This window comes from Hemibagrus wyckioides, linkage group LG09 (genome assembly GCF_019097595.1).
Source record: "Hemibagrus wyckioides isolate EC202008001 linkage group LG09, SWU_Hwy_1.0, whole genome shotgun sequence".
NCBI classification, from domain to species: Eukaryota; Metazoa; Chordata; class Actinopteri; order Siluriformes; family Bagridae; genus Hemibagrus; species Hemibagrus wyckioides.
The window spans coordinates 10,119,244-10,143,852 of record NC_080718.1 but is presented as its reverse complement, the minus strand read 5'-3'; the positions used below and the strand labels follow the sequence as shown (position 1 = coordinate 10,143,852).

The 24,609-nt window shown below is 36.3% G+C and overlaps 1 protein-coding gene across 1 annotated transcript; it reads right to left on the bottom strand.

Moving 5' to 3' along the window:
• Positions 1-11,280, bottom strand: gchfr (GTP cyclohydrolase I feedback regulator). Its single transcript, XM_058399596.1, has 3 exons — positions 11,124-11,280; positions 8,160-8,254; positions 1-1,573 (listed from the first exon to the last, which is right to left on the bottom strand). The coding sequence occupies exons 1-3, from the start codon at positions 11,157-11,159 to the stop codon at positions 1,417-1,419; spliced, it is 288 nt and encodes a 95-aa protein (XP_058255579.1). The 5' UTR covers positions 11,160-11,280; the 3' UTR covers positions 1-1,416.
• Between the last annotated feature and the right edge of the window lie 13,329 nt (positions 11,281-24,609).

The following is a 24,609-nucleotide window of genomic DNA, read 5'->3' as shown; positions in this document are numbered from 1 at the left end:
CAGGTAAAAAAAAAAAGTTTATTCAAACAAAGGCAGGCCGTTTAAAACAGTTTGTAAAAATTTATTAAAAAAAAAAAAAAACAGAGCACAAGGTGAAAACCATGAAACTAGAATTTTAGCCAGATTATTTGTAACCTATTTTTGGGAGGAAACACAGGACGAACTTTCATACAGAACAGTGAGGCTGCAGTGTTACCTGCTACATCACCACACTGCCCAAAGGAACATGTAAAGTTATAAGCGGTTATAAATCAGTATCATAAATATCATGCTATTATGATGTGTGTGGTCTCTCTCTCTCTCACACACACACAAAAGGAAGTATTCAAATTCTTTTCCCTACCTCTTTTGGATGGCAAGAAAACTATCCATCAATCTCAAGAAAATCCATCCATCAGGCTAGTACTACAACGTAATGCTCAAAGGAAATTTTCTTTAAACGTTTATTTTTATTGGAATCACAAACATGCATCAAAGTACATTTACATCACCGCTGTCAAAAAAGGTCCTAGAAACATCACCTTGTGATTTCCCATCTTCAAACAGACCAAATTCAGCCCAGAAAGCCTTGATCTGATGAGTTAAATCAGGTGTTAAATGAGGTGGAATACTGAAGTCTGTAGTGATGTGGTGGAGTGCGACATCACTGATTTACACAGTCCAGCAAAAAAATGTAAACAACTCAACATACAGCACGGAGCTGAATAAAGCAATAAACTCAACAATGACATGATGTTTGGATGAGAAATTAGGTTGACCTATGTGTAGAATTATATTTAATGAAGCGCCTAACATTAATGACAGAAGCAGAAATATGTATACTAATTACTGGCCTTTCATATGGTTCATTTGAAGTACATACATTTAAACATGTCTAAACAGGAATAAACAGCAGTCACTACTGAACTGACGTGCCTTGTGCTGTTTCTGATTTGATTATATAATGTCAGGTTGGATTGGCTTAGGTTTACAAAGAGAGAAATTCTCCGTTTGGAGTTTTCATTTCAAAACATTTTCAGAATGAAAAATAATAAATCCGTGATAGATGAGAAAGAATTGAGTACCAAGAAGTCTACTTTAATACACCACATTAATAAGAGTGTTAGGCGTCTTTTGTAAGCCCCCTAAACAACACAGGTATTAGGGCAAGACAAAACAACTGAAACAACAAAAAAATTTTTCCCCAATTAATTAATAAGAAAATGTCTGATTTGATTGGTTTAGTTTTTCGAAGACAGAAATTCCCCTTTTGAAGTTTTAATTACAAAACATTTTCACAATGAAAAACAAAACAAAACAAAAACTAGCAATTGCATTTTCAACACTAGTCTCAAGTCGACACTGCTCACATCTGCCTATGACAGATAACCTTGTGGTTTTGTGTGTGTTCATTTTTTTTAAAACACACACTTCATATCATGACGTTATAGGATGTTGATCAAGCTCGCTAGTCTCTTTGTGAAGGCACCACACCAGAGTCTGACCGACTCCTGTCATGGTCACAACTCTGTAGCCAGCCTTCTCCAGCTTGTCCAGGATTAATCGTGGTGGTTCATCCACATAGTATTCTGAACTGCAAGACACAAACATATTCATATTTACTCATTGTAGATTGGCAGTCCTTAAAATTTAACGTCACAACCTCAGACTCACTAGCGTCCAGCATGCATGTGAACCTGTAAACTGTAAAGAACAGTTAAATAAATAAAAATAATTAGCCAAATTAGCTGCTGTAGTTCAATTATTTGAATGCTAACTAAAATACTACAAAATGCTACAAATAAAGCTGAGCTTACTTCCTTTTAACTAAACATCCCAATATTGTTATCCACCTTATAAAATCAAGAATTTCACTCATCATAATCACCCTTTGTACAGTTTCTGAATACAAACACTTCACACAATGTCCAACAATCAGTTGAATGTTCATAACATTTGCTATTAGCACAGCTTTTTTTCTGCTTCATCGTGTTGTTCATTTTGCATGTAATTTGTGAACTTTCAAGAGCTGCTCTTCAGTGCAGCTCCTGACCAGAAATATACAGTAATTGGTAGAGATACAGCAGCCTGGACCGTATTATTAACCGAGTCATCTTTGGAAATAATGAACCTGTGATAGACAGAACTGAGTACCGAGGTGAGTAATATTTTGCAGCATATTTGCATTTTTAACACAATACTGGTATTAGGGCTGTACACAAAGTATATATATATATACACTATATTCCCAAAAGTATTCGCTCACCCATCCAAATAATCAGAATCAGGTGTTCCAATCACTTCCATGGCCACAGGTGTATAAAATCAAGCACCTAGGCATGCAGAGTGTTTTTACAAACATTTGTGAAAGAATGGGTCGCTCTCAGGAGCTCAGTGAATTCCAGCGTGGAACTGTGATAGGATGCCACCTGTGCAACAAATCCAGTCGTGAAATTTCCTCGCTCCTAAATATTCCACAGTCAACTGTCAGCTGTATTATAAGAACGTGGAAGTGTTTGGGAACGACAGCAACTCAGCCACGAAGTGGTAGGCCACGTAAACTGACGGAGCGGGGTCAGCGGATGCTGAGGCGCATAGTGCGAAGAGGTCGCCAACTTTCTGCAGAGTCAATCGCTACAGACCTCCAAACTTCATGTGGCCTTCAGATTAGCTCAAGAACAGTGCGCAGAGAGCTTCATGGAATGGGTTTCCATGGCCGAGCAGCTGCATCCAAGCCATAGATCACCAAGTGCAATGCAAAGCGTCGGATGCAGTGGTGTAAAGCACACCGCCACTGGACTCTAGAGCAGTGGAGACGCGTTCTCTGGAGTGACGAATCGCGCTTCTACTTGTCTGACTGCATTGTGCCAAGTGTAAAGTTTGGTGGAGGGGGGATTATGGTGTGGGGTTGTTTTTCAGGAGCTGGGTTTGGCCCCTTAGTTCCAGTGAAAGGAACTCTGAATGCTTCAGCATACCAAGACATTTTGGACAATTCCATGCTCCCAACTTTGTGGGAACAGTTTGGAGCTGGCCCCTTCCTCTTCCAACATGACTGTGCACCAGTGCACAAAGCAAGGTCCATAAAGACATGGATGACAGAGTCTGGTGTGGATGAACTTGACTGGCCTGCACAGAGTCCTGACCTCAACCTGATGAATTAGAGCGGAGACTGAGAGCCAGGCCTTCTCGTCCAACATCAGTGTGTGACCTCACAAATGCGCTTCTGGAAGAATGGTCAAAAATTCCCATAAACACACTCCTAAACCTTGTGGACAGCCTTCCCAGAAGAGTTGAAGCTGTTATAGCTGCAAAGGGTGGACCAACGTCATATTGAACCCTATGGATTAGGAATGGGATGTCACTTAAGTTCATATGTGAGTCAAGGCAGGTGAGCGAATACTTTTGGCAATATAGTGTATATATATATATATATATATATATATATATATATATATATATATATATTTAAATAAGTTATAAAATGGAAAATAAAACTGTGAAGAAATTAACATTTAACATCTTGTTACTCAACTGACTTTTCTCTAGGGCTAGGAACATCTTCAAAATAAAAATAACCAACTTGAACTACAAATTAAACATTTAATAAGGATTTTATTTAAAATAATAGCATGAGAAACCTTTGGATTTAAATCCTTTTCTCTAGCCGGCTGTTCTACTCTCACATTCAGTCTAAAAGCTCCATTCAGCTTCCTGTTATCTTATCAAGAAGCCTGTACTGTACCTTGTGATTGAAATGCACTGATCTGCTTTTGTGTGTTTTTAAAAACGCTCCAAGAAGCAATAGTCTCAGCATGGCTGCTTTTCCCAGAGGCTTCAGTATGATATTATGTTCTGTCTGGTTCTTTTTTTTTTTACTGTCCACATAAAAAATAACATAATTTATTCATCAGCATAACTGACTACAGGAAAAGTCAAAATGGTTTAAAAAAAACCCAGATATAGCATAGGTATCAGTGTCATCAGTAGAAACATTAAAACACTAAAAAAAATATCACAGTCTCTTCTCAGTCTCAGACAATTTCAAATAGGAATGAATGGAAACTAGATTTTTTAAGCGAACGTTTTATTAGGTGTACATTTTCTTTTCTGATGAAGTAATTTTTTTTATTTTTTTAACTGACATGATCTATGATTCAGACTAATCATTGCTGCATGCTGCAGTCTGTAGATTTAATTTAACTATAATCTCACAGAGGTAAACATTTTGGGAGAGTAATTTTAATACAAGAATTTGTTTATCATATAAGCCTCCTTGGCAAGCCTATCAGAATCAGAATGTGCTTTATTTATTTGCCAAGTATGCTCACATGTACAAGGAATTGTCTTTGGTGCTGGAGGCAGACACAGAACATTAACATTAAATATAAACAGGGTAAAGTAGATAAGAATATTAATAGGTATAACTCAGGAATCATGTGTACATGTGTACATGAGATATTCCAGTAACTTTTAAAGTAAATTTTTACAGTAAATTTTATTATTAATTACAGTGTTAATTCACTATATGCATTTCTACTTTCATGCCGGCCCAGAAAGTGAACAAAAACAGTTTAATGTTATAGGATTTTACTTTACAGCTTGATTCTTCCTTATTAAGCCTTCATACAAACTACTGAGCTGTATCTGGGTGGTACACATGATCTATACACAAATCATGGTTCACTCGGACAGTGCTTACCTACTTGCTTTTACTATCTGTAATGCAGCTCTGCTCCACCCTGTACGTTCTGTACCATCTCTATACAATTCTATTGTATACTGTAAATTCAAAGCACACACACACTAGTGTATCTCTCTTTATATGTATACTATCTGTATATACACTGATACTGTTGTACATAAAATAAATATACACATAATGCACATACATATTTACATACTTATTTTTTACACATATTATGCCTTACAAACATAGACCTATTATTCTTTTCATCTTCATGTATATATCTTACACACATATTTGCTCACCAGCTTCTACACATACTACCGGCCATAGCCTTATTTATTTGTTGTGCATATACTTGCTGCACTTCTGGTAAACGCTATACAGCATTTTGCTGCTATATATGTGCACTATGCAATGGCAATAAAGGTCTATCTATCTATCTATCTATCTATCTATCTATCTATCTATCTATCTATCTATCTATCTATCTATCTATCTATCTATCTATCTATCTATCTATCTATCTACCTATCTATCTATCTACACATCTATACTTTTTTACTGCAAGGTACTGATTCATTTCTCTTTATTCTATTATACACGTCTGCAAAACTACTGCTGTTGCCTGTTTTTCCCATCACATATTCTCCCATTACTCCCCTTCACCCCTAGATACCTAAAGGGGTGTCAACAATTATATACATTTAGGATTAGGACCCATCCAATAGGTTATAGAATATAACTCATTGCCTTTCTTTTGGCTTCTTTTGGGAAGTCTTCTGAAATCTTTGCAGAAATCTTCTTGAGTAACAAAGACAGCTTTGCACAGACTATCACATCGTCACAGATTTCCTCCTGCATAATCGTTACTCATGCAAAACAATGAGTAAAAATGGATGAAACACGACAAACCTTTGTAAATGAAACTCAAAGCGCCTGCTGTGTGCTACTACAGGATCAATGGACAAGGTTTTACAAGCAGTGTTTTGTGAAACTTATCTAGAATTCACTGTCCACCAGCACCGACAGAAACCGGTGGCTACCCAAACCCAAGTCAATCTCTACACATGGCTGGATACATTTTAAGTATTGTATCAGAATGTCCTAGTTTTCATACAGCGTGTTGACAGCACAGCTGCAAATGTTCCATGTATTGGATGAGCATTGTAGGCATATGTCTTCCAGGCATCTTTTCCTGCACAGCTGTTCTCTTTAGAGATCTACAGAAAAATGCAATCTGAACTGAAGAAAATGCATCTTACTGGTGATAATAATGAGACAGCCTGTCCAGTCACCAGATTTAGTTGATGCACCCTGCAATGTATGAAATGTACATGTCCTGAACTTTCCTTCTCATGGCAGCTGTTGCTTCTCACATGATACTAGACGATCCTCACTACTAAAGTATCAGTAGGATTTCAATACAATAAACATTTAGGTATTTGTTTTTCAGAGAAATTGTTTGTTTAATTTCTTATATCTTTTTAGATAACTGATACCCATCTCAAACATGTTTGTTAATTAGTTTGCCAGTTGATTTAATTAATGGATTAATTTATTAATTATTCCCCATTATTAAGCAAGTCACAGTTCTCATGCAATATGGAGGGGAAGAAAGGTCTTGCAAAAGGAAAACTATTTTGTGAAAAACTGAACAGAGATCATTGAATTCCAAAAAGATTTTGAGTATTTTAAATTTTCTTTTATGAGTTTAAATAAATATTAATTATTTCTAGAAACAGTTTTACAACATAAAAGTTATTATAAATGATTTACTGTATTTATGTTTTTTAAAATGTGATTTTCTGTACCGAGGTCGTCCATGAAATTTATTTTCAATTCTCACTGTTTAAGTCTAGGCGGAAGACAAATTTGTTTATTCAAGCTTTCAATGTATAATTTTTCTTAGGTAAAGGAGCGGATCTGGAAGGTTCATGGGCATAGAGTGTTCGGTGTACTGGGATGTTTGGATGCTGTCGCCTTACTACTCTTGCAAGTCACTCAGGTTTGCTGACTGTGAAGTGGTTGGACGCTTTATGTCCTGGGAAGCCTTCATGTCTGTCACCTTCTGGCTCTCCCTTTTAGTTAAGCTGTCATAGCTAGTCTTGCCGGAGTCCCTGCCTGCACTTTACACATAATATACATTGTCTTTAGACATCACATGATCACACGCATACTTAATAGCTTTTTCTCTCTCTGTCTTTCTCTGTCAAGCTATACATCCCACTCCCGAGTTTCCAGTGTGACCACTGCCTCTACCCCTGGTCAGAGTCTCATCGCTTGGTGGTGCTCACTGCTGCTGTGGATGGATCTGTGTGGACAGCCTGTGACCAGTAGACAGCCGTGGACAGAGCCACTTAGGGACTTTCACACAGTCATGGATCTGCCATTACATCTGTCAGCTTGCGACAGCAGGGAAACATAATAGTTCCTCATGGGCCCTTGGTTGCTGTTGTAGAAAGGACATTATTTAGTTACATTTATATTATTTACTGTCCAGTGTCACCCAAATGAGGATGGGTTCCCTTCTGAGCCTGGTTCCTCTCAAGGTTTCTTTCTTCCTCATATCATCACAGGGAGTTTTTCCTTGCCACCTTCGCCGCAGCCTTGCTCATTAGGGATAAAATAGTAACTTTTATTTAAACTTAAATATATATGTATATATATATATATATATATATATATATATATATATATATATATATATATATATATATATATATATATATATATATATACATATATAAGCTTTGAGACAATGTCCATTGTAAAAGACACTATACAAAATAAATTGAATTGAATTGAAAATAAAAATGGCTGCATAAAATCAATTCATTGTTTTTTGTTGTTGAGACAACAAATTATAGTGGAATGGACCAATATTTCGGAGAAGATTAATATTTTTGGTTCCCATATGAAACAGCTGTTCCTAGAGTTTGTGATAATTATTATAAATTATTTGAATCCCCCCCCCGACTATATTGTTCTTGAATAAAATTCTGCTCTGCTTTTTTGTTGCTTGAAACTAAAAAGCCCAATATTGTTTCCTAACTGTTACAACAACTTGGTTTTTATTTACATAATTTGGATGATTCTGTGGTGCAACAGCTCAAACCAGTAAAGCTGGGAAAAACATTCAATGATTACTCTCACCATATGAAAATAATAGGTTTTTACCAACACAGGTTGGGTCACCATGTCTACATGCCTATGTCTGCATCATAATGCAAGATTTGGCAGCAATAGTGTCATGCTTTAGCCATTGTGTTGCATTATAATTCTTGTACAGTTTATGTGGATTTATTAGCTATTGCCATCTATAATCAGAAGGTTGTATATAAGCACCACTACCTGTCACTTTACAGACCTGGGTGGTAAGAGCATTGCATATTTTTACCTCATTTATCACATTAAACTCAGATAATTACCAAGGACCTTCATGAGCTGTGTTCTGTCATGAGTAGTACTATGTGTAGTAATGCTGAACACTTACAAGTTGTTGCCCAGCATGGTAGTTTTCCTTGCTCCCAAATAGGTCATGAGGGCAGGATCTGAATACTCATCACCGACCCTGGTGGGCCCGGACTCCTGGAAGCAAACACAGTTTGTCCACTGTCATTATTTCAACTGCTCTATGGTGTGAAGTACATTCACATCAACAACACATTCAAAATGAAACTGACTAGATGAGTTCTTTCATCTTCAGTAACCATTTTATCCTGGTCAATTTACAGTAGCTCATGAGCCTATCCTGGGATGAATGTGCTTTAACCTCTGATAGAATTTGGCAAATGTTGTAAATAAGGAGTAAGGCTGATGATAAGCAACAGGTAAGCAACTCTACATGGTGGTACTGTAGGTAGTGTTGTTGCATCTCAAGTTGCTCCTTAACTTGTATTACTGTCTGTAAAAGGTGATATGATCCCCACATAATATGTTCCTCACACCACAAAACATGCTCCAATGTGTGAGTTCATTGTACCTGTTCTTCTTCACGTAAAAGATAGAGAATAAAAGGTACACAAATACATACACCCTCCATGGATACAGTCCTGTCTCAAAGTACACCAACAGCATGTCCAGTTCTTTTGTTTTTGCTATACACTGAAGACATATGGATTTGGGATCAGAAGAGGAATATGAGACGAATATAAATGTGACATCAGTATATCAACCTTCATTTCCTGATATATACATGTAGTTGTGTTAAGCAACTTGGCACCTTTTTGTTTGAACCCCTCACCATTATCCAAGTGATCAAAAATACTGGAACATGTGACTGACATATGATACTTGTTGCCCAATTGTGCTCTGGTTAGCTGAATGTTTAAATGATTAATAGCTCTAAATGTCTACTCTTGGCTTCATGGGTTTCACCTGTAAAGCCTACATTTGTTTTTAAAAAGGATAAACCAATATGAAGCCCAGAGAGCTGTATATGGCAGAAAAGCAAGCCATTTTGAAGCTGAGAAAAGATTAAAAATCAGTCAGAGGTATTGCATAAGCCCTGGGCAGAGTCAATACAACAATTTAGAGTGTGCTGAAAAAGAAAGAAGTTAGTGTGCTAACAACCAGACAACAGACAGGTGAGCCAAGGAAAACATAATAACAGAAACATTGTGAGAGCTGTGAAGAAAATCCCCAAAACATCAGCCAATTACATCACCAACAATGTAGAGATGTAGAAAGAAATGCAGAGATGTAGAAAGAAATGCAGAGATGAGCCACACACGTTCTGGATCCTAGATAAACCTCTAGCAAAAAGCCAAAAATGTGTAGAAAGTAAGGATCCAAATCATACAAGCTCATCGATCGAGCATGGTGGAACATTCTCACTAATCTTTATTGATTATGCAACTTTTATAATTAATGTAACTTATGTAGCCATAGAATGAATTCAGAAGTCTAAAGAAATTTTCTGTCTGCTAATGCTGACCTTTGTCATGTGCGGCTCTAAAGGGTGAATGTCATTTGAGGTTGGGGCTGTGAGATGGCCCAATTGGTAGTAAGACTGTTTTGATGCTCCCTAGGAGCATCGATATATCGGCATTGATATATTATATATCTTGCTATGCTCTGTCCTGGGCTGACTGTGGCCCTTACAGTAGCTGAGTGTGTCACCATTTGTTTATAAACTCATCTTATTACCGTGATGTCCTTTGTTTTGTCCTAGAAATTCTTTCTGATCTGTTTTAAGAACATATGCTGAGCACAGACAATCAGTGATAGTCCTGTCTTCCGTATCTTAGATAAGCCTTTTCATAATAAACTCGCGAAACTGCCAGTGAACATGTCAACCACCACGTCCGTTACTGCTGACATTCTGTTCCGTTTCCCTGTTTATCTCAGTAAATTTTGAAGGGTTCTGCTATTCAATTACTGTCTTTGCGTGGTTTTTTAGCATCTCTTCCCTGAATTCAGCCCTGGAGGCAGCAGCGGGAGCGTGACTCAGGCTTCTCCTCCGAGTGAACCTGAACATTCTAACAACAAATATATCTATCCAGTGTAAATGGCAAAGCATTACAAAATAAGAATGAAATAGTTTGGTGACATCAGTAGGTCACTGACTTGATGTGGTTATTCCAAGCAAAGGATATGCATCCAAACATTAAGTGTTATTTACTTTCTTTCATGAAAGGTTTAACACATCTGGATGGAAATATCAGGAAATGAAAGCTGAAATTCTGATCTATCATCTCATAATCATTTTTGGATCTCAAACCTGAATACTTTTAGTGTCGAGAAAAAAAACAAACAACGAATTGGCTTTGCTGTTCTAATACTTTCAGAGGGGACTGTATGTGTATAATGACTGTTTCATGAAGCTATTACACACACACACACACACACACACACAATAATGAAATAATTTCTGCTCTAATCAATACAGTTTCAGAAACACATGCTTAAATATTATCATATGCATTGTGTCTACACTTTGTAGACATTTCCTCATAACAGTAAAAGTAACAAACGACCAAATACATAGCATACAACAAAATATAACTATATTTGTAACCTGCTTATTGGGGCAAAGTCTATTCCTCCCCTAAAGGGACAGACCGGTCTGCCAGAGGTGTGTGATTAACAGTGGACAGTCCAGTTGATTTATTAGCGGGAAGCGAGCTGCAATTAAATCACAATCATGTTTACATTTTCTACAACAAAACAAGATTAGGAAGTTGCAGTAACAAAATGCAAAAATACAAAAGCTGCCTGCTAACGCATGAAAAGTAAAGTGTGCCTCTTGCAGACACGCGTGTATTATTTATTTATTTATTTTTTCCACAAGTCGGTACCCAATCAGGGCGATGGTCAGCGACAATAATATTCAAGCCTAATGCTATAATAAAGCTTAATGCTATAATCAAGCCTAATGCTGTAACCTGTCTGCAAACCGAAACACCTGTCCAGCAGTCACAAAGATAACAGTTTATCCCATGTCATATATACACACCATCCGGATCTGTGTGCTGACCAGAATGTAAGGCATCTTCGGTTTTCGACGCAGATCTGTGGGACCACTTTTCCCCGGAGGATTTCAGTCCCTTGTGCCCTGCAGAATTAGCGGCAGCGCTGTCACTTAGTTTACAATCCCAGCGGAATGCGGAAACAACGCCCACTGCAACGGACCAATCACAGAGCTTGGCTCAGTCCAGCGCGGTTTCCTATTGGACATGAAGTGCCCTGCGTGCGCTGTACAATCCAATATAAAACCCATGTAGTGCATTAATGTAGGGAGCAGGAAGCTATTTGGGATTGTACAGTTTGAGACAAAGTCAGCAAAAGTCTTTCTGCTAATAATTTCGGCGTTTTAATAATAACAATAATATTAAACATACTCAAGCTTGTCATGCGGAGGAAACGCAAAGCACATACACTTTAATAAAATGTTCAATCAAATGTTATAAACGTTTAATAAAAGTTTCCTTACAAAAGACTTCACCATATCAAGCATTATCCTTTATGTATGTTTAATAACAACATGTGTTTATTAGAGGCTTAGATTTTGTGGAACATCTGCTATAAACCTACAGTATAGGTGATTCATCATCATCTTCATCATCTTCATCATCATCATCATCAGCAGCAGCAGCAGCAGCAGCAGCAACAACTGTATGCTTGACTGTTAGTGTTGAGTTTTGCCTAGTCTTTTTCGATTTGGTTAAGAATGGTCTGTTTTAATAAAACCGTCTCTGGATAAAGCAGTTATTGAAGATGATTGAATGAATGGATGTAATCACATCACATCCTTCTGTAGGTCTACAAACAATGCTTCATTTCTGTATTATTAACATATTGAATGATTTGTTTGTAATAATTTGTTAAGAAAAAAGAGTAAAAAAAAAAAAGTATTAAAAACCCACAGGCTCCCTAATTACAGAGTTATTTTAAGAACATTCAAATATTAGACACGTAATTAAAATATGCATAAATGATTTGGATATTTCTTGGCAGCAGTATCCACTCACAAAAGATGTTTTGGAAACAAATCCAGAGATATCAAATCCAGAAATGAATGCAAGTTGCATTTACAGGATATGGAAGACATTCTTATCCAAAGCAACTTACATTTATATTTTTTATACAATTGATGGTTAAGGACCATGCTCAGGGGCCCAGGAGTAGCAGCTTGGTGGTCCTGGGTTTCAAACTTTCTGATCTGAACTTCTGATCAGTAGACCAACATGTTAACCACTGAACTATGAAACCTTTTAAAGAGAGCTTATGATGCTTGTCTTTTACACCCTCTCTAATGCTTTATTATTATGTTAAATGTAGTTGAATGGAATCAATTAGGATTTTGGATTTCTGATAAATCTTTGCATTGAAAACATAAAATCATCACTGAAAGACAGACATCATGTTGTAATTTATTAGTATGCTATATGAACTCTTGGCTTGAAATGACCAATTACTGTGCTGAATCTTTATTTTTATCCAGCATGGGCCAGTTCACATGTGTCTGAATTAGATGAATTCAAATTGTTACCACATTTTGTATGTGCTCTAACAAGGCATTATCCTAACAAGAAAAAATTGCTGTATACACATGTTGAAGGATGGTATGATAAGAACAACTTTTATTTAGGTGTGAAAAGCAGCATTGGGCTTTAGCTCTTTGATTTTTTAAGGACTCAATCCTCAGTCCTGGTGGCTGGTCTTTTAATTTCCTCTTGGGAAAATGGCTAATTTCCTCCTTGGAGCTGATCTAATCAAGCCAAAATGAGCTTAGGGCTTCTGGGTAAGTAAAAAAGACCCTAGCTGAACAACAGGAGTGGGCTTGATAAAATCAGCAATATGGCTATGGTGCCAGCAGGAGAAATAAATCATCTGTTGGCTGTTTCATACCCTAATGGGAAAAGAAACTTAAGCACAAGACTTTTTCATTCAAGTCTGATTGCCTGTGTGTTAGTGTTTTCTAACATTGTTTTCTTCATTCTAATTTCAAATAAAATTAAACAACCAAGCAGTGAACCAACTTACATTCATATGCAAACAAATATATTGTATATTTTTAGACTTTTGTACTTGGGTTTTGTCTGAATACTTGCTCAGTCTCATGAAAAAGACAATTATGTTGGCTGCTGTTGGCTACAGTTATACACTGTAGCACCTTCTCATTCACAATTAGCTTTTACATAAAAACAACATAAAGACAAAGAGCAAAAGCCACATGGTGCATCACATAAACAGCTGTTAAAATACAGCACCTGGCAGCTTTGACTCAGGCACCAACCATGCAGAAATAGCCAAAAGTCATGAGCAAAGCGAACCGCCTTACCCACAACAACAGCAGCGGAACACACAGAACTTAAAATCTGAAACAAAATGGAGAACAAACACATAGAGAAGTGTTTAGACGCTGTGCTCCACTTACTAATTGTGTCCTTAAGACCAAGGCCAGCTAAACCAGAAACAGAAACACTGCAAGATGTGAGTGCTTTTTGTGAATTTATATATATTCCTGGGCAAGCTAAGCCTCTCTATTGTAAAATAATAAAAAATGTATGATAAGTGATTTATTGATAACACTGTGTAACACAGTTTTTGTTCCTAAATGCTTATACTGTACCTTAAAAGTATATAAAATGGCCATTAATCTCCTCTCAAACTTTGCTTTTGTGACAAGGACATTGCTATTTTTAAATGTACCTATTTTTACTGAGAACATGCAATGATACGTTATACAAAAATGACCACAAAAGATTCAGAAGTGTGTAGTAATACAAAAATAAACACAAAATATTTAGAATTTATTTTATTTTTAAATTACAATTATAATATAATGAAGAAGCCCGCAAATGTACTCTCACAGCATGTGCTCATTACATTGTCCTAGGTACTGGTGTTCAAAGTTCAGTCTGAATCCTGGGTAAAGCACTTGCCCCAGTCCTCTTAGTACACTCTCATATTCTACTTGATTTTATAAAGATCATCAAGAAGCACCAAGGATATAGACTTTAAGATCCTTCATCCCATGGTGTCATAGTTCCTCACTAATATCTTAATCAGTGCCACATATTTTTCAGATTGTGATTGCACAGGAAGCCCTGAATCACTGCAGCAAAGCTGATCCAAGCTACTTTCTCCATCCTATTGAGCTTCTGCATTTTTTTTTTGGCTCAGACAACTTACAAGAGAAGTCTTGAAGGTACTTGAAAGCTGCTGATTCTTTAGTTAAATATCTGACAAATTGTTTATTGAATCCCAATTTGGCATGCAATGGTGGCATCACCACCTTCCGGGGGTCCACCAATGTCTCCCATGTGATGTTGTTCCTCCCCAAACTCAGCCAGAAGTGACTAGTCCAGCATTTGGTGGTATGCCTTGGAATCCCTGCTGTCCCAAAGACAAAGATACCATAGAAACTTGATAAAACGTCACGAAACCATCACAAATACCACAATTTTGTAGTTTTGAATGGCCTCACAGCCATAATGATCATACCAAGGCATCCAGCAATGCCTTTATGCTATTGTAATTATTAAAATATGTTGTTGAAGAAACAACATATTTTGAAATGCATCATGAGTGAAAAGTCACAAATTCACCTGTTTTCTCAATGAAAATTTCTAAATACCAGTGCCCTGGACACAAACACAAAGTAATCTATAGTAAAAACAAAGTAAATATAATAGCAATTTTATATATTTGTGTGGTATAAACAACAAATAACATTTCATACCTAGGAACAATGACAACATTTAAATTTAAAGCATTTGGCAGACGTCCTTGTACAAAAGTGCTTTGAAGATGCAATGAATTTTTATCAATGAATACATTACCACTGGTTCACTAGGTCACCAACTTAAGAGACCATCAGCCTAAAACTCTGTTGAGAGTAATATATATATATATGTATATATATTTAAATACATAAATACATAAAACAAACAGGGAAAAATAAGTGCTAGTTTAAGTGTTTCAGGAAGAGGTAGGTTTTTACCCATCGTTTGAAGATAGTCAGAGTGTTTGGACATCTAGGGGAAGTTCATTCCCCCACCTCAGTGACAGAATAGCAAAGAGTCTTGGTGTATACCTATATCTTACCCTGAGAGATGGTGGGACCAGTCGAGCAGTGCTAGTAGATTGGAGGGAGCATGGTACAGTGCGAGGACAACAACAACAACAACAACATTATACAGTGTAATTGCTAGAGCAAGCAGCCCAAACTGATATTCACAATTCAGTTATCTTTGTATGAGTAAGTATCTCACAGCAGCTTTCTAAACAGGACCTCTTTGACAAACTAGTCTCTGACAAACCACTAACATAGTCACCACTGAGCTGGCAATGAAATGGAAATGCTGGTGTATATGTGTATGCAAATTTTAACCAATATTTCCAATCCACTTCAGCTCTGTACATTTTAAAGGTACCGTATGTCCTGTTATGTTATATTATTGTGTCATACCGTTTTAGTTTTACTTTTTTACGCGTGTGTTTTTAAGCACACAACTTATCAATCTCACAATGACTATGGATAATTTACAACAATGTTCTGAGGGTGGCAAGGTGGCACAGTGGCTAGTATCAGGTATCTCAGTTGGTCCTCAGCTCAGATTGCTTGAATGTCTGTGCATGTTCTCTATATGTCCTTGCAGGATATTTCAAGCTTCTCAACACTATTCTGCACCAGGGTGCAAAATAAAGGCATTAAATGCCAAGAATGCGACAGCCATCCATGTCCAAGAAACCACCACAGCAGTATTGACCATGATCTAAGGGCTGAATGGATACCAAACTCCCTTTTCTCGTGTAAATCAAAGTGATACTAGCCAGTTGCTGGCATCCATCATGAATGTGGAATATCATTACTGGAATACCATATCATTATGCTAAATTGCACCTAGGTATCAATCTGTGCATGGTGCCCATGGTGAGCCATCCAGGTTATATTGTGCCATATCCACAGTAATAAACTGATTACTGATGATAGATGAATAATAGATCATTTAACAGTGATCTGATTGTGTAATCAGTATCTGCATAGCAGCATCTGTATGTTATATTCATTTCACCAACATGGAGAACCAGAATACAGACAATTTTTTATTTATTTATTTTTTACAATCCTACTGTCTCATGTAACATGTCACTGTAATTGCTGTTGATCCAACTTTGACACCATCCTCATAGTCTATTAACACCAAGCCATTAGTGTACTTGTTAAAAATGAAGCAAGCTTTTGTGAAAACAGTTCTGAAACGGTGTAGATCGGATAGGTCACTTATGCAGTGCAGACGTGCTGGAAGGCATGTTGTTTTGAGGGTGAATTCTAGGTTAGCTGCCAGCTTATCAGAGTTCACATAACAATGTGCAGGCTTGCTGTTTTAAGCCAAGTACAAGAACATCCCCAAACAATGAAAAATGCTAATCTTACTCAGTGGAAAGGAGGTGCAGTAAAAGTGAAAAGCCCACAGTACATCAGTAGAGTGTATTGTAAAGTGTCAGGTTTGATAAGCAAGGTCCTGATAAATGTATATCTTACATCATGTGCAAGCAGCTGGTTGTAGTTTTGGCTGAGTATCAACCACTCAGGAAATTTACTAAGATTTTTTTCCCCCTCTATCGTGATTTATTTTCCTTGTGGGTTTTGATTTATTTAACCTCTTGTTTGATCGCTACACCAGCAGATACGTATTGCAATGTAAAAGTTTTAATCATATTATTGGCAGCATTTCATTAAAGATGTTGAAGAGATAAAAGCCACTCTGACCTCAAAGTGTGAGCACAATGTCAGACAGTGTATAAAGGATAGATGGGGAGTTGGGAAAAGAAACAGATGCTACTGGCACCCTGCCATCTCAGTACAAACTGGAGCTATAAACCTACAGCATCTTGCACACTGGTTAAGGTACAGTATTTCTTTTTGACTCCCTTTTGACAGAATGGTGTGATAAGGATGTAGAAGATATACAGACATGGTTTTTTAAGTAATAATGAATAATTAGCACCACAGCTTAGAAAGATTGATTGATTCTTTTTGTAGATAAAACTATAGATCGTAAATATGGTGACCAAGCAAACAGAATATGCTCATGACCACAAAGTTACAGATAGATGCTAAAGTTGCCTTAAAAAGGCAACAAAAAACAACAAAAAAACAAATAGACACAACTTCCAGATACAACAGGAATTCATCTGAATTCATTCCTCTAGGCACAGTCGCTTTGAATTTACAGTTACTTTAGCAACAATATACTGTGACCATTTCCATGACATGTGACATGCAAAATCTCCATAAAAACTGTCAGATTCTCCAAGATGCTCAGAAGAATCCACAAGCCAATTTCCATATAAAACCACATAACACATGTCTGAGACTACTGATGTACAGTTTCCTCTAAAAACAAAGGCTTATCACACCAAATTAGGTGTGTGTTTTAAGGCATATTAACTATCCCACATTGCCTAACACATGCCTAAGACTTTTGCACAGTACTTTATGTTAGTAGAATATTAGTAACTGTGGACTAAATGTGAGTTAGTAAACAGTTAATAACTTAGTGACTAGATTACTGCTCCCATGGGGCTCTTTATTAAATGGCTTCTTGTCTCTTATCTGTCATTTGTTGGAGTGAAAAAGGCAACATCACTATTGTTTGGTGCAAACTAGGCATTTCCTTTTTTTGTGACACTGTTTTCAACAACAGTTTCTAAGAAGGGTAGATGGTAACATCATAGAAATCACATGCCTACAATTTCATAAAATTTTTGCTGTAATATTGGTTGTAATATAGTGTTGTTATTAGGGCATCACAGTAGGCTGTATACAGAATTGAATTATGTTTGTATAGTGAAGAGTTTATCATAACTTAGTGTTGATAGTGTATGTGATATGTAGAGTTTGCCTAAAACAGAGATATGCATCACTTTTGTGTGATTTTGGCCTTGGACTTGAACCTATTTTTCTTGCCACCTTTGTCTTTAACTACAATATGGCATCCTGAAGATGCTGGTTCAAGACGACGAGACAGCACCTTAGTCAGAGAGTTGTTTATCTTGAGGGACAAATTTGAAACAAATCTTTCTTTGAGTTAGCAGTTAGTGTAGCAGATGACTGCCTGGTCAGATTATCCTGCAAACTGTGGACATGTTTTCTTTATAGGAGAGCACATTGAATAAATCAATATATTGGCATTATTATATTAACAACTATAATAAAATAGTGAATTAATTGTTCGATCAGAAGCCTACATCCCATTCATATGTTATGATTTTATGACCTCAGTTAAGTATCCTGTGGCTATATTAAGTAATCTGCACAATTGCTGCAAAACATTTATTGACAAATGATATACTGTATAAAAATACTGTATAAAAAAAAAAGTATGCTAATAAAAAGATGTGGATCTGGAACTATTTTATGCGATTCTCTTGCTTATTTATTTATTTAATTTTAAAATTATCTACTGATATTACGTTGCATTATATTACATTTGACAACATAAAATACAAAATATCTGCTCTGTTTTCTATGCCCCAGTGTTTTTTTTGGTCTTAAAGACAAGCACTTGCAATGGTCCAGATGCTACTAAAAGACACTTCTAACCACATGTATAATGCTTCTTTGAATATATATAACATTCCCAGTTTAATTATTGACATAACCTTTGGACTTAAGTTCACAAATTTGTATATGGCCCAGTGTTTGCAAACAGACTAACAATTTAAAATGTTGAAGCAATGTTTTAGGAGCATTTATAAATGTTACAGTGCTCAAATATTTCTAAGTATAACTTTTTCATGTTTTAAGAATTATATGTCATAGATCTATACAAAATAACCCTTAATACTGTACTGGGGGGTGGGGTGGGGATGTAAATCTAATTATCAAGATTTTATTATTTATTTTTTATTATATATTATTTCTCATTTACCAGCTTACATCCGCTGAGGATGAGGATGGCCCCACATCAACAACTTAGAGAAGAAGACTTTGGACTGCCACTGCCATGAACATTTTGTTTGCAAAACTTTCTGATTACAAAATTCCACATTTTGACCATATAGTACACAGTTACAGAGGGGAAATCTTCATAATCACACTATCTGGTGTCAACCAGATGAGGGTGGGTTTCCTCTCAAGGTTTCTTCCTCACATTTCTGCCACTGTCGCTTCTGGCTTGTTCTTTAGCGATGAATGTCAAATTTGTTTAATATATATTTCTGTAAAGCTTCTGAAATCAGACATCATTTAATATGTGTTGTCAGGCTGTTTTTGCACATGTGCACTTTGCACATGTGGCTAGGACAAACTTCTGTCCCAGCTCTGTGTTGGTGTTTTTTTGTGTTTGAACTTTATGTTGTATGTTTATGTAGCACCAGGGTCCTGGAGAAATGCTGTTTCATTTCACTATGTACTGGATCAGCTATATGTGGTTGAAATGACAATAAAAGCTTCTTGATTCTTGAATTTGAAAATCGCCTTTGAAGGCATGCTGGAGACTCAGCTATACCTACACTGAACATTTGTACTTGACATAATGTCCTACATGTGATGGAAACCCACCACTGCTCATCAACCTGAGAACAGCATCCCTACAGTGAAACATGGTAGTGGAGGCATCATATTTGGAGTAGGTAAAAACTTTCTCAAAAGACCCGGACACAAACTGAACCGTCTTGTAACCAAAAGTTCCTATAACATTCAGGAGACATTCTGCTACCTGCTATGAAACATTCATTCGAGATTCACAACATTCAGAAAGCATTCTGATAACCTAAAATGTTTAGCTGGGCTGTGCCTAGCAAAGTATCTGGGCAAATAATATTAACTGATTCCTCAAATAACCATGCATTTTTTCTTATATTATACCTTATATTTGAGTTGTTACCTGTTGCTTTTGACAAACCACTATGCAATACAACACACTTGCACACCATGCAATTTGCTAATGCAGCAGCAGGTTATTTCAGTTTAAAAGGCCTGACTTGCATTTCCGTTCCTGGCGCACTGACTTGGCAGAAGAGAGCCAAGGGAAGCGGAGGACTCTATCTGTATTCACTTTGATTAATTATCAACAGTCTGCTGGCTGCAGGCTCTTCTGGAGGCTTGTGCAAGATCAGAACACACTAGCTCATATCCTGTGCCTGCAAAGTTTTCCCAACTGCAGCATGGAGACGACAAACTCATTACCTTTTATGTCTGCCGGAGAGAACGGTGAAGGAGCATTGCAAATGGCGAAAGTCATGTAAGAAATTACATGTTATAAAACAAAGCAGACTTTTTGTGCATGCCAGTTTTGAACAAAGAAGGAAAACAGTGAAAAAAAAGAAGCTCATGTAATGACTGTAAAGTAAACACTTCCTTTTTTTCTTGTGGTCTGAACAACATTGGGAAAATTGGGTTATGCACTTGCTATTTGATTAGCAGTATGGGTTCCAGTTTGAACCACAAATTTTTATAGAGGAGGGGAAGGTCTTTAGGTCATATGCCAAAGCATATTAATAACAGATAGATTTAAAAAATCTTTGATTTAGTGGTTGTTTTGAGGAAGTAACAAGGATGGAAGGAAGAACTTCCATCCTTTACTTCCCTAAAACAACTGCAGCTCTTATATGCCGTTATTTCATATTGAATAGTGCTTGGCTGATGGAATTGCTATCCACTTAAAACAAATGCAGAGGTATCATAATAATGTTCCCCAATTATATCCCAGAGCATTTTGGTGATCTTCTTACACAAAGGCACCCAGTTAAACAAACCAGGTCTGTTAAGAATTGTTAAGAAAACATAACCACATATTAAAAATGATGCAGCTTTTTTTGGTGAGATTCCTGTAAAGGTTATATACAGTCTGTGATTATATAAGGCAGCACTTCTGACACCAGAAAATTGGGAATTTCTTTTATGAATGAATGAATTATATTTGTTTAATTTGATTTAATTCTTGATGATGAAAGGAACTTTAAACTGAAAGAAAATGTAACCTAACCTAAACAAACCAAACACTTGCTTACAGTTACACATTTTCTCTTTTTTTCAGCATACATCAGAAACACTTTTACTGTTTATAATTTGCTTCCTGATATGTGACCTGAAGAATCAACAAGCTAAATGACTCCTGTTTTGAGTCATGAGAAATGATACAAGAACAAGTTACATCACTGTTAAATACCACTTATGTTGTGTACTGCAAACACATGAAGTGGAAAAGATAGACAATATGAAATCAATTAAATGACAGTGATGTAACTGGCCTACTAATTTTTTATTATAACCATATGTCTTGGATCTCAGTGGACTAGTGATCATGGATCTTTCTCCCTCTCTCTCTGTGTCTTTCGTTTGTTTTGTCCTAAGACAGAATGTCACTGAGGAGATGTGCTAATGCTAAGGTTGTGTCTTATAGTAGAGCTTACACAGTAATCTTTCTTAACTTATAATTAAATATGTTTTTTAAAAAGCATATTCTAAAAGCCATTGATATATCAGCTAACCTATTATATATGATGATATATGTTCATCAGAGGGATAGCTTCTTCTTGTAGAGGTCCAGGAAATATAAACCTGACAATAATGAGGGCAATAATGACAATAGTGGGTATAGCTGGCATAACATCCTTTAGAAAGGCAATCGACCGTGCTGTATTCATGGCTTCTCAAGTACCAGTTGTTTCCCTGCTGCCAGTTGTTTGGTGTCATAGATTGAGCACACACAACCTTTTGGGCATATGAATAGAGACTGGACCACCAACAGTTGGTCTGTATTGGCTGAGTTGTTCTGGTTAACCCTGGATGACCCATGGCTATGGATGTGTGTAATCAAATGATGAGTTTAACCCTTGGCCACTGGCATTTACACCTTCTCAAGTGGTTTGTTACTCTGCTTAGTGTCATTTGCAGCTACTTTAGAGATTTCCTTGTCAATCTCCAAGTGGATCAGAGCAGCCAAGCAAGGCTCAATAAAGGTGGTGGTCATATGTACTGGTATTGGGTCTTGAAGTTGACATTACTATTCTTGGATTCGGTGTGTAGAAGATAGTAAATTAAAAGCTTGTAATAGGCTTAAACGCTATTTGGTGTACAGCTATGTACATGCTATGAGTGTGTTGCATAAAGTGGTTAGTATAGATTGACCCCTGACACAGTCCAAAACCCTGAAAACCAGTAAAATGTGATCAAAGAATGCCCCTCTCATCCACCCCAATACAAATGAGTTTTTTTCCCAGACTCAGGATGTACTGCAAGGTAAAGTTGTGTGTCAGTCTAGAAACCCCTTCCCAACAAAGCTTTCATTACAGGGGCTGAATCACACATGAATAGATGCTTTGGTATGTTGAATAATGGCAGTGGTATGTCTGCCCACTCATACTCCTTGTGGTCTGCCTGCCAGGAAACTGGAGATCTGCTGACACTGGGAAGGGCTCAGGGTCAGGTCAATCCCTCTTGCCCCAGTCATTATACAAGGTATGAACATCAAGGTGATACAGACTATACATGGTTGTTCATTTGTGTGACAGGTTAGGAGGGGATGTAAGCTTAGACAAAAGTTTGTACAAGAAAAGACAGATCCAACTTTATTCCTGTGGATGGCTGAGAACCAGCAGCAGATTCTTTAAATCTGTTTTGACAAGTGTTATCTTTTACACTGCTGTGTGCTGGGGCTACAAATGACATTAACAGAACAATAAGAGCATTAGGAGGTTTTTCCCAGTGCTATGACTGTTCTCTAAATGTACGTTTGTCATTTTAGTCATTAATATTTTACAATAATCAGATCTGCTGATCAGATTTCTTCAAAATCCAAATTAGTCACAGCCATGCCATTCCAAAATATTGTGCAAGACTTTCAGTTTTAATATGTATGATTCTGGGAATTAATATGGAATTTCAAATCTCCCTGGTGATGTCCTTATTTCCTCATACTGCTAGTGTGAGACCACACACTCACCACATAACCCAAAAGGATATCCAAGTTCATTGCTTCATAGGCAATGAATTATGTCTCTTGCAGACATAAAGCACACACACACTTAATGAACGAAAAACTTGAAGGCTGCATCATTTTTGTGTCTTTTGTGTCATTTGAGCTGTTAGTGGCTAATAAAATGTATTAAATTTTTGCACATGAAGGGTAACTATTTAATAGCTAATAATGGTGATGGAGGTATGTTTCTTGACGGTAATTAGTAATCTATTTATCATAATTAAAAAAATATAATGAATGATAATTTGCAAATAAAATTGAAATTATTTTTAAACACACATCAATTATCCAATGGATATTGGTAAAATATACCAAGTGGATTTAACCATTATAACATAATTATAAATTATTAATTAAAAAAAAGATAATAGTGACATGAAAGTATTTGAAGGTTCAGCGTTCTTCAGTAGTATCTCAGCTTCAGTTCTGATGTGAGAGACAGCAAACACAAGATCAGTATAATAAAATGTAATTTATTGAGAGAGAGAGAGAGAGAGAGAGATAGGAGCATCACAAAGTTTTCACCAAAGATGTCAAGTTTAATGATTAACTAAAATTATGTATCAGGTTGCATCCTTTAATAATTTTAGAAGTATAGTAAATGGATGCTAGCTGTCTGATAATGCGTGGTACTTACATAGAACAGCAGCCAAGTGGGAGTTTTTTCAGTTTCTTGATTTTTCTGGATGCTAATGCACATACTGTTTTTGTCTTGCAACAAAATTTGTAGCTGTATAATGTAAACAATTTCATTATATTTATGCTAAAAACTGGCAGTTGTGGTTGCAGATATTTACTGTAAAAAATATGCAAGTACTGTTAATTATAATGATATTAAATAGTTCCCATGCGTGGATATTTTATGTCGAAAGACTGTTGTTATTTACAGTAAATTTATAGTTTATTTACAAAAATGTAACGTGAAAAATGGTAGGGTAGAAAAATTGAAGGGTAGATTTTTTCTGTAAGATTATCAGCCAAAACGTTTTTAATCTTAAATGGTTAAATATGTGAATTGACCGAAATGTACTGTATAAAATTAATATATCTGTACTTATATTTTAGCATTTTTCTATAATTATAACCAGTTTAACCTGGACAAATGGCATCTGAAAAACCTGTATAATGTATTTTCTCTAATGATTAAAAAACAAGAAATTACTACAATCAGGCTAATGTGAACAAACTTATTATCAAAACTCTTAATGCTAAACATACTGAAAGAAAGATCTGGATATTGTCTGTTAATGTGTGTAAAATTAAACAACTTTAAAGAAAATGCACTGATATGAGCTACAGTTTACTTGGTAATAAGATTTCTTCATCATATGTTTATTTCTTATAATTACAATAAAGCAATACATTTTTTATATAAAGCAATATTTTGTAGTACATAATAAAGGTTCATCAAGCTCCAAAACACAATTATCAATCTTGTCAAAATGTCCACAATTATCAGAATGTTCATACCTTCATACATTTGTTTCAAATTCAGTCACTGGT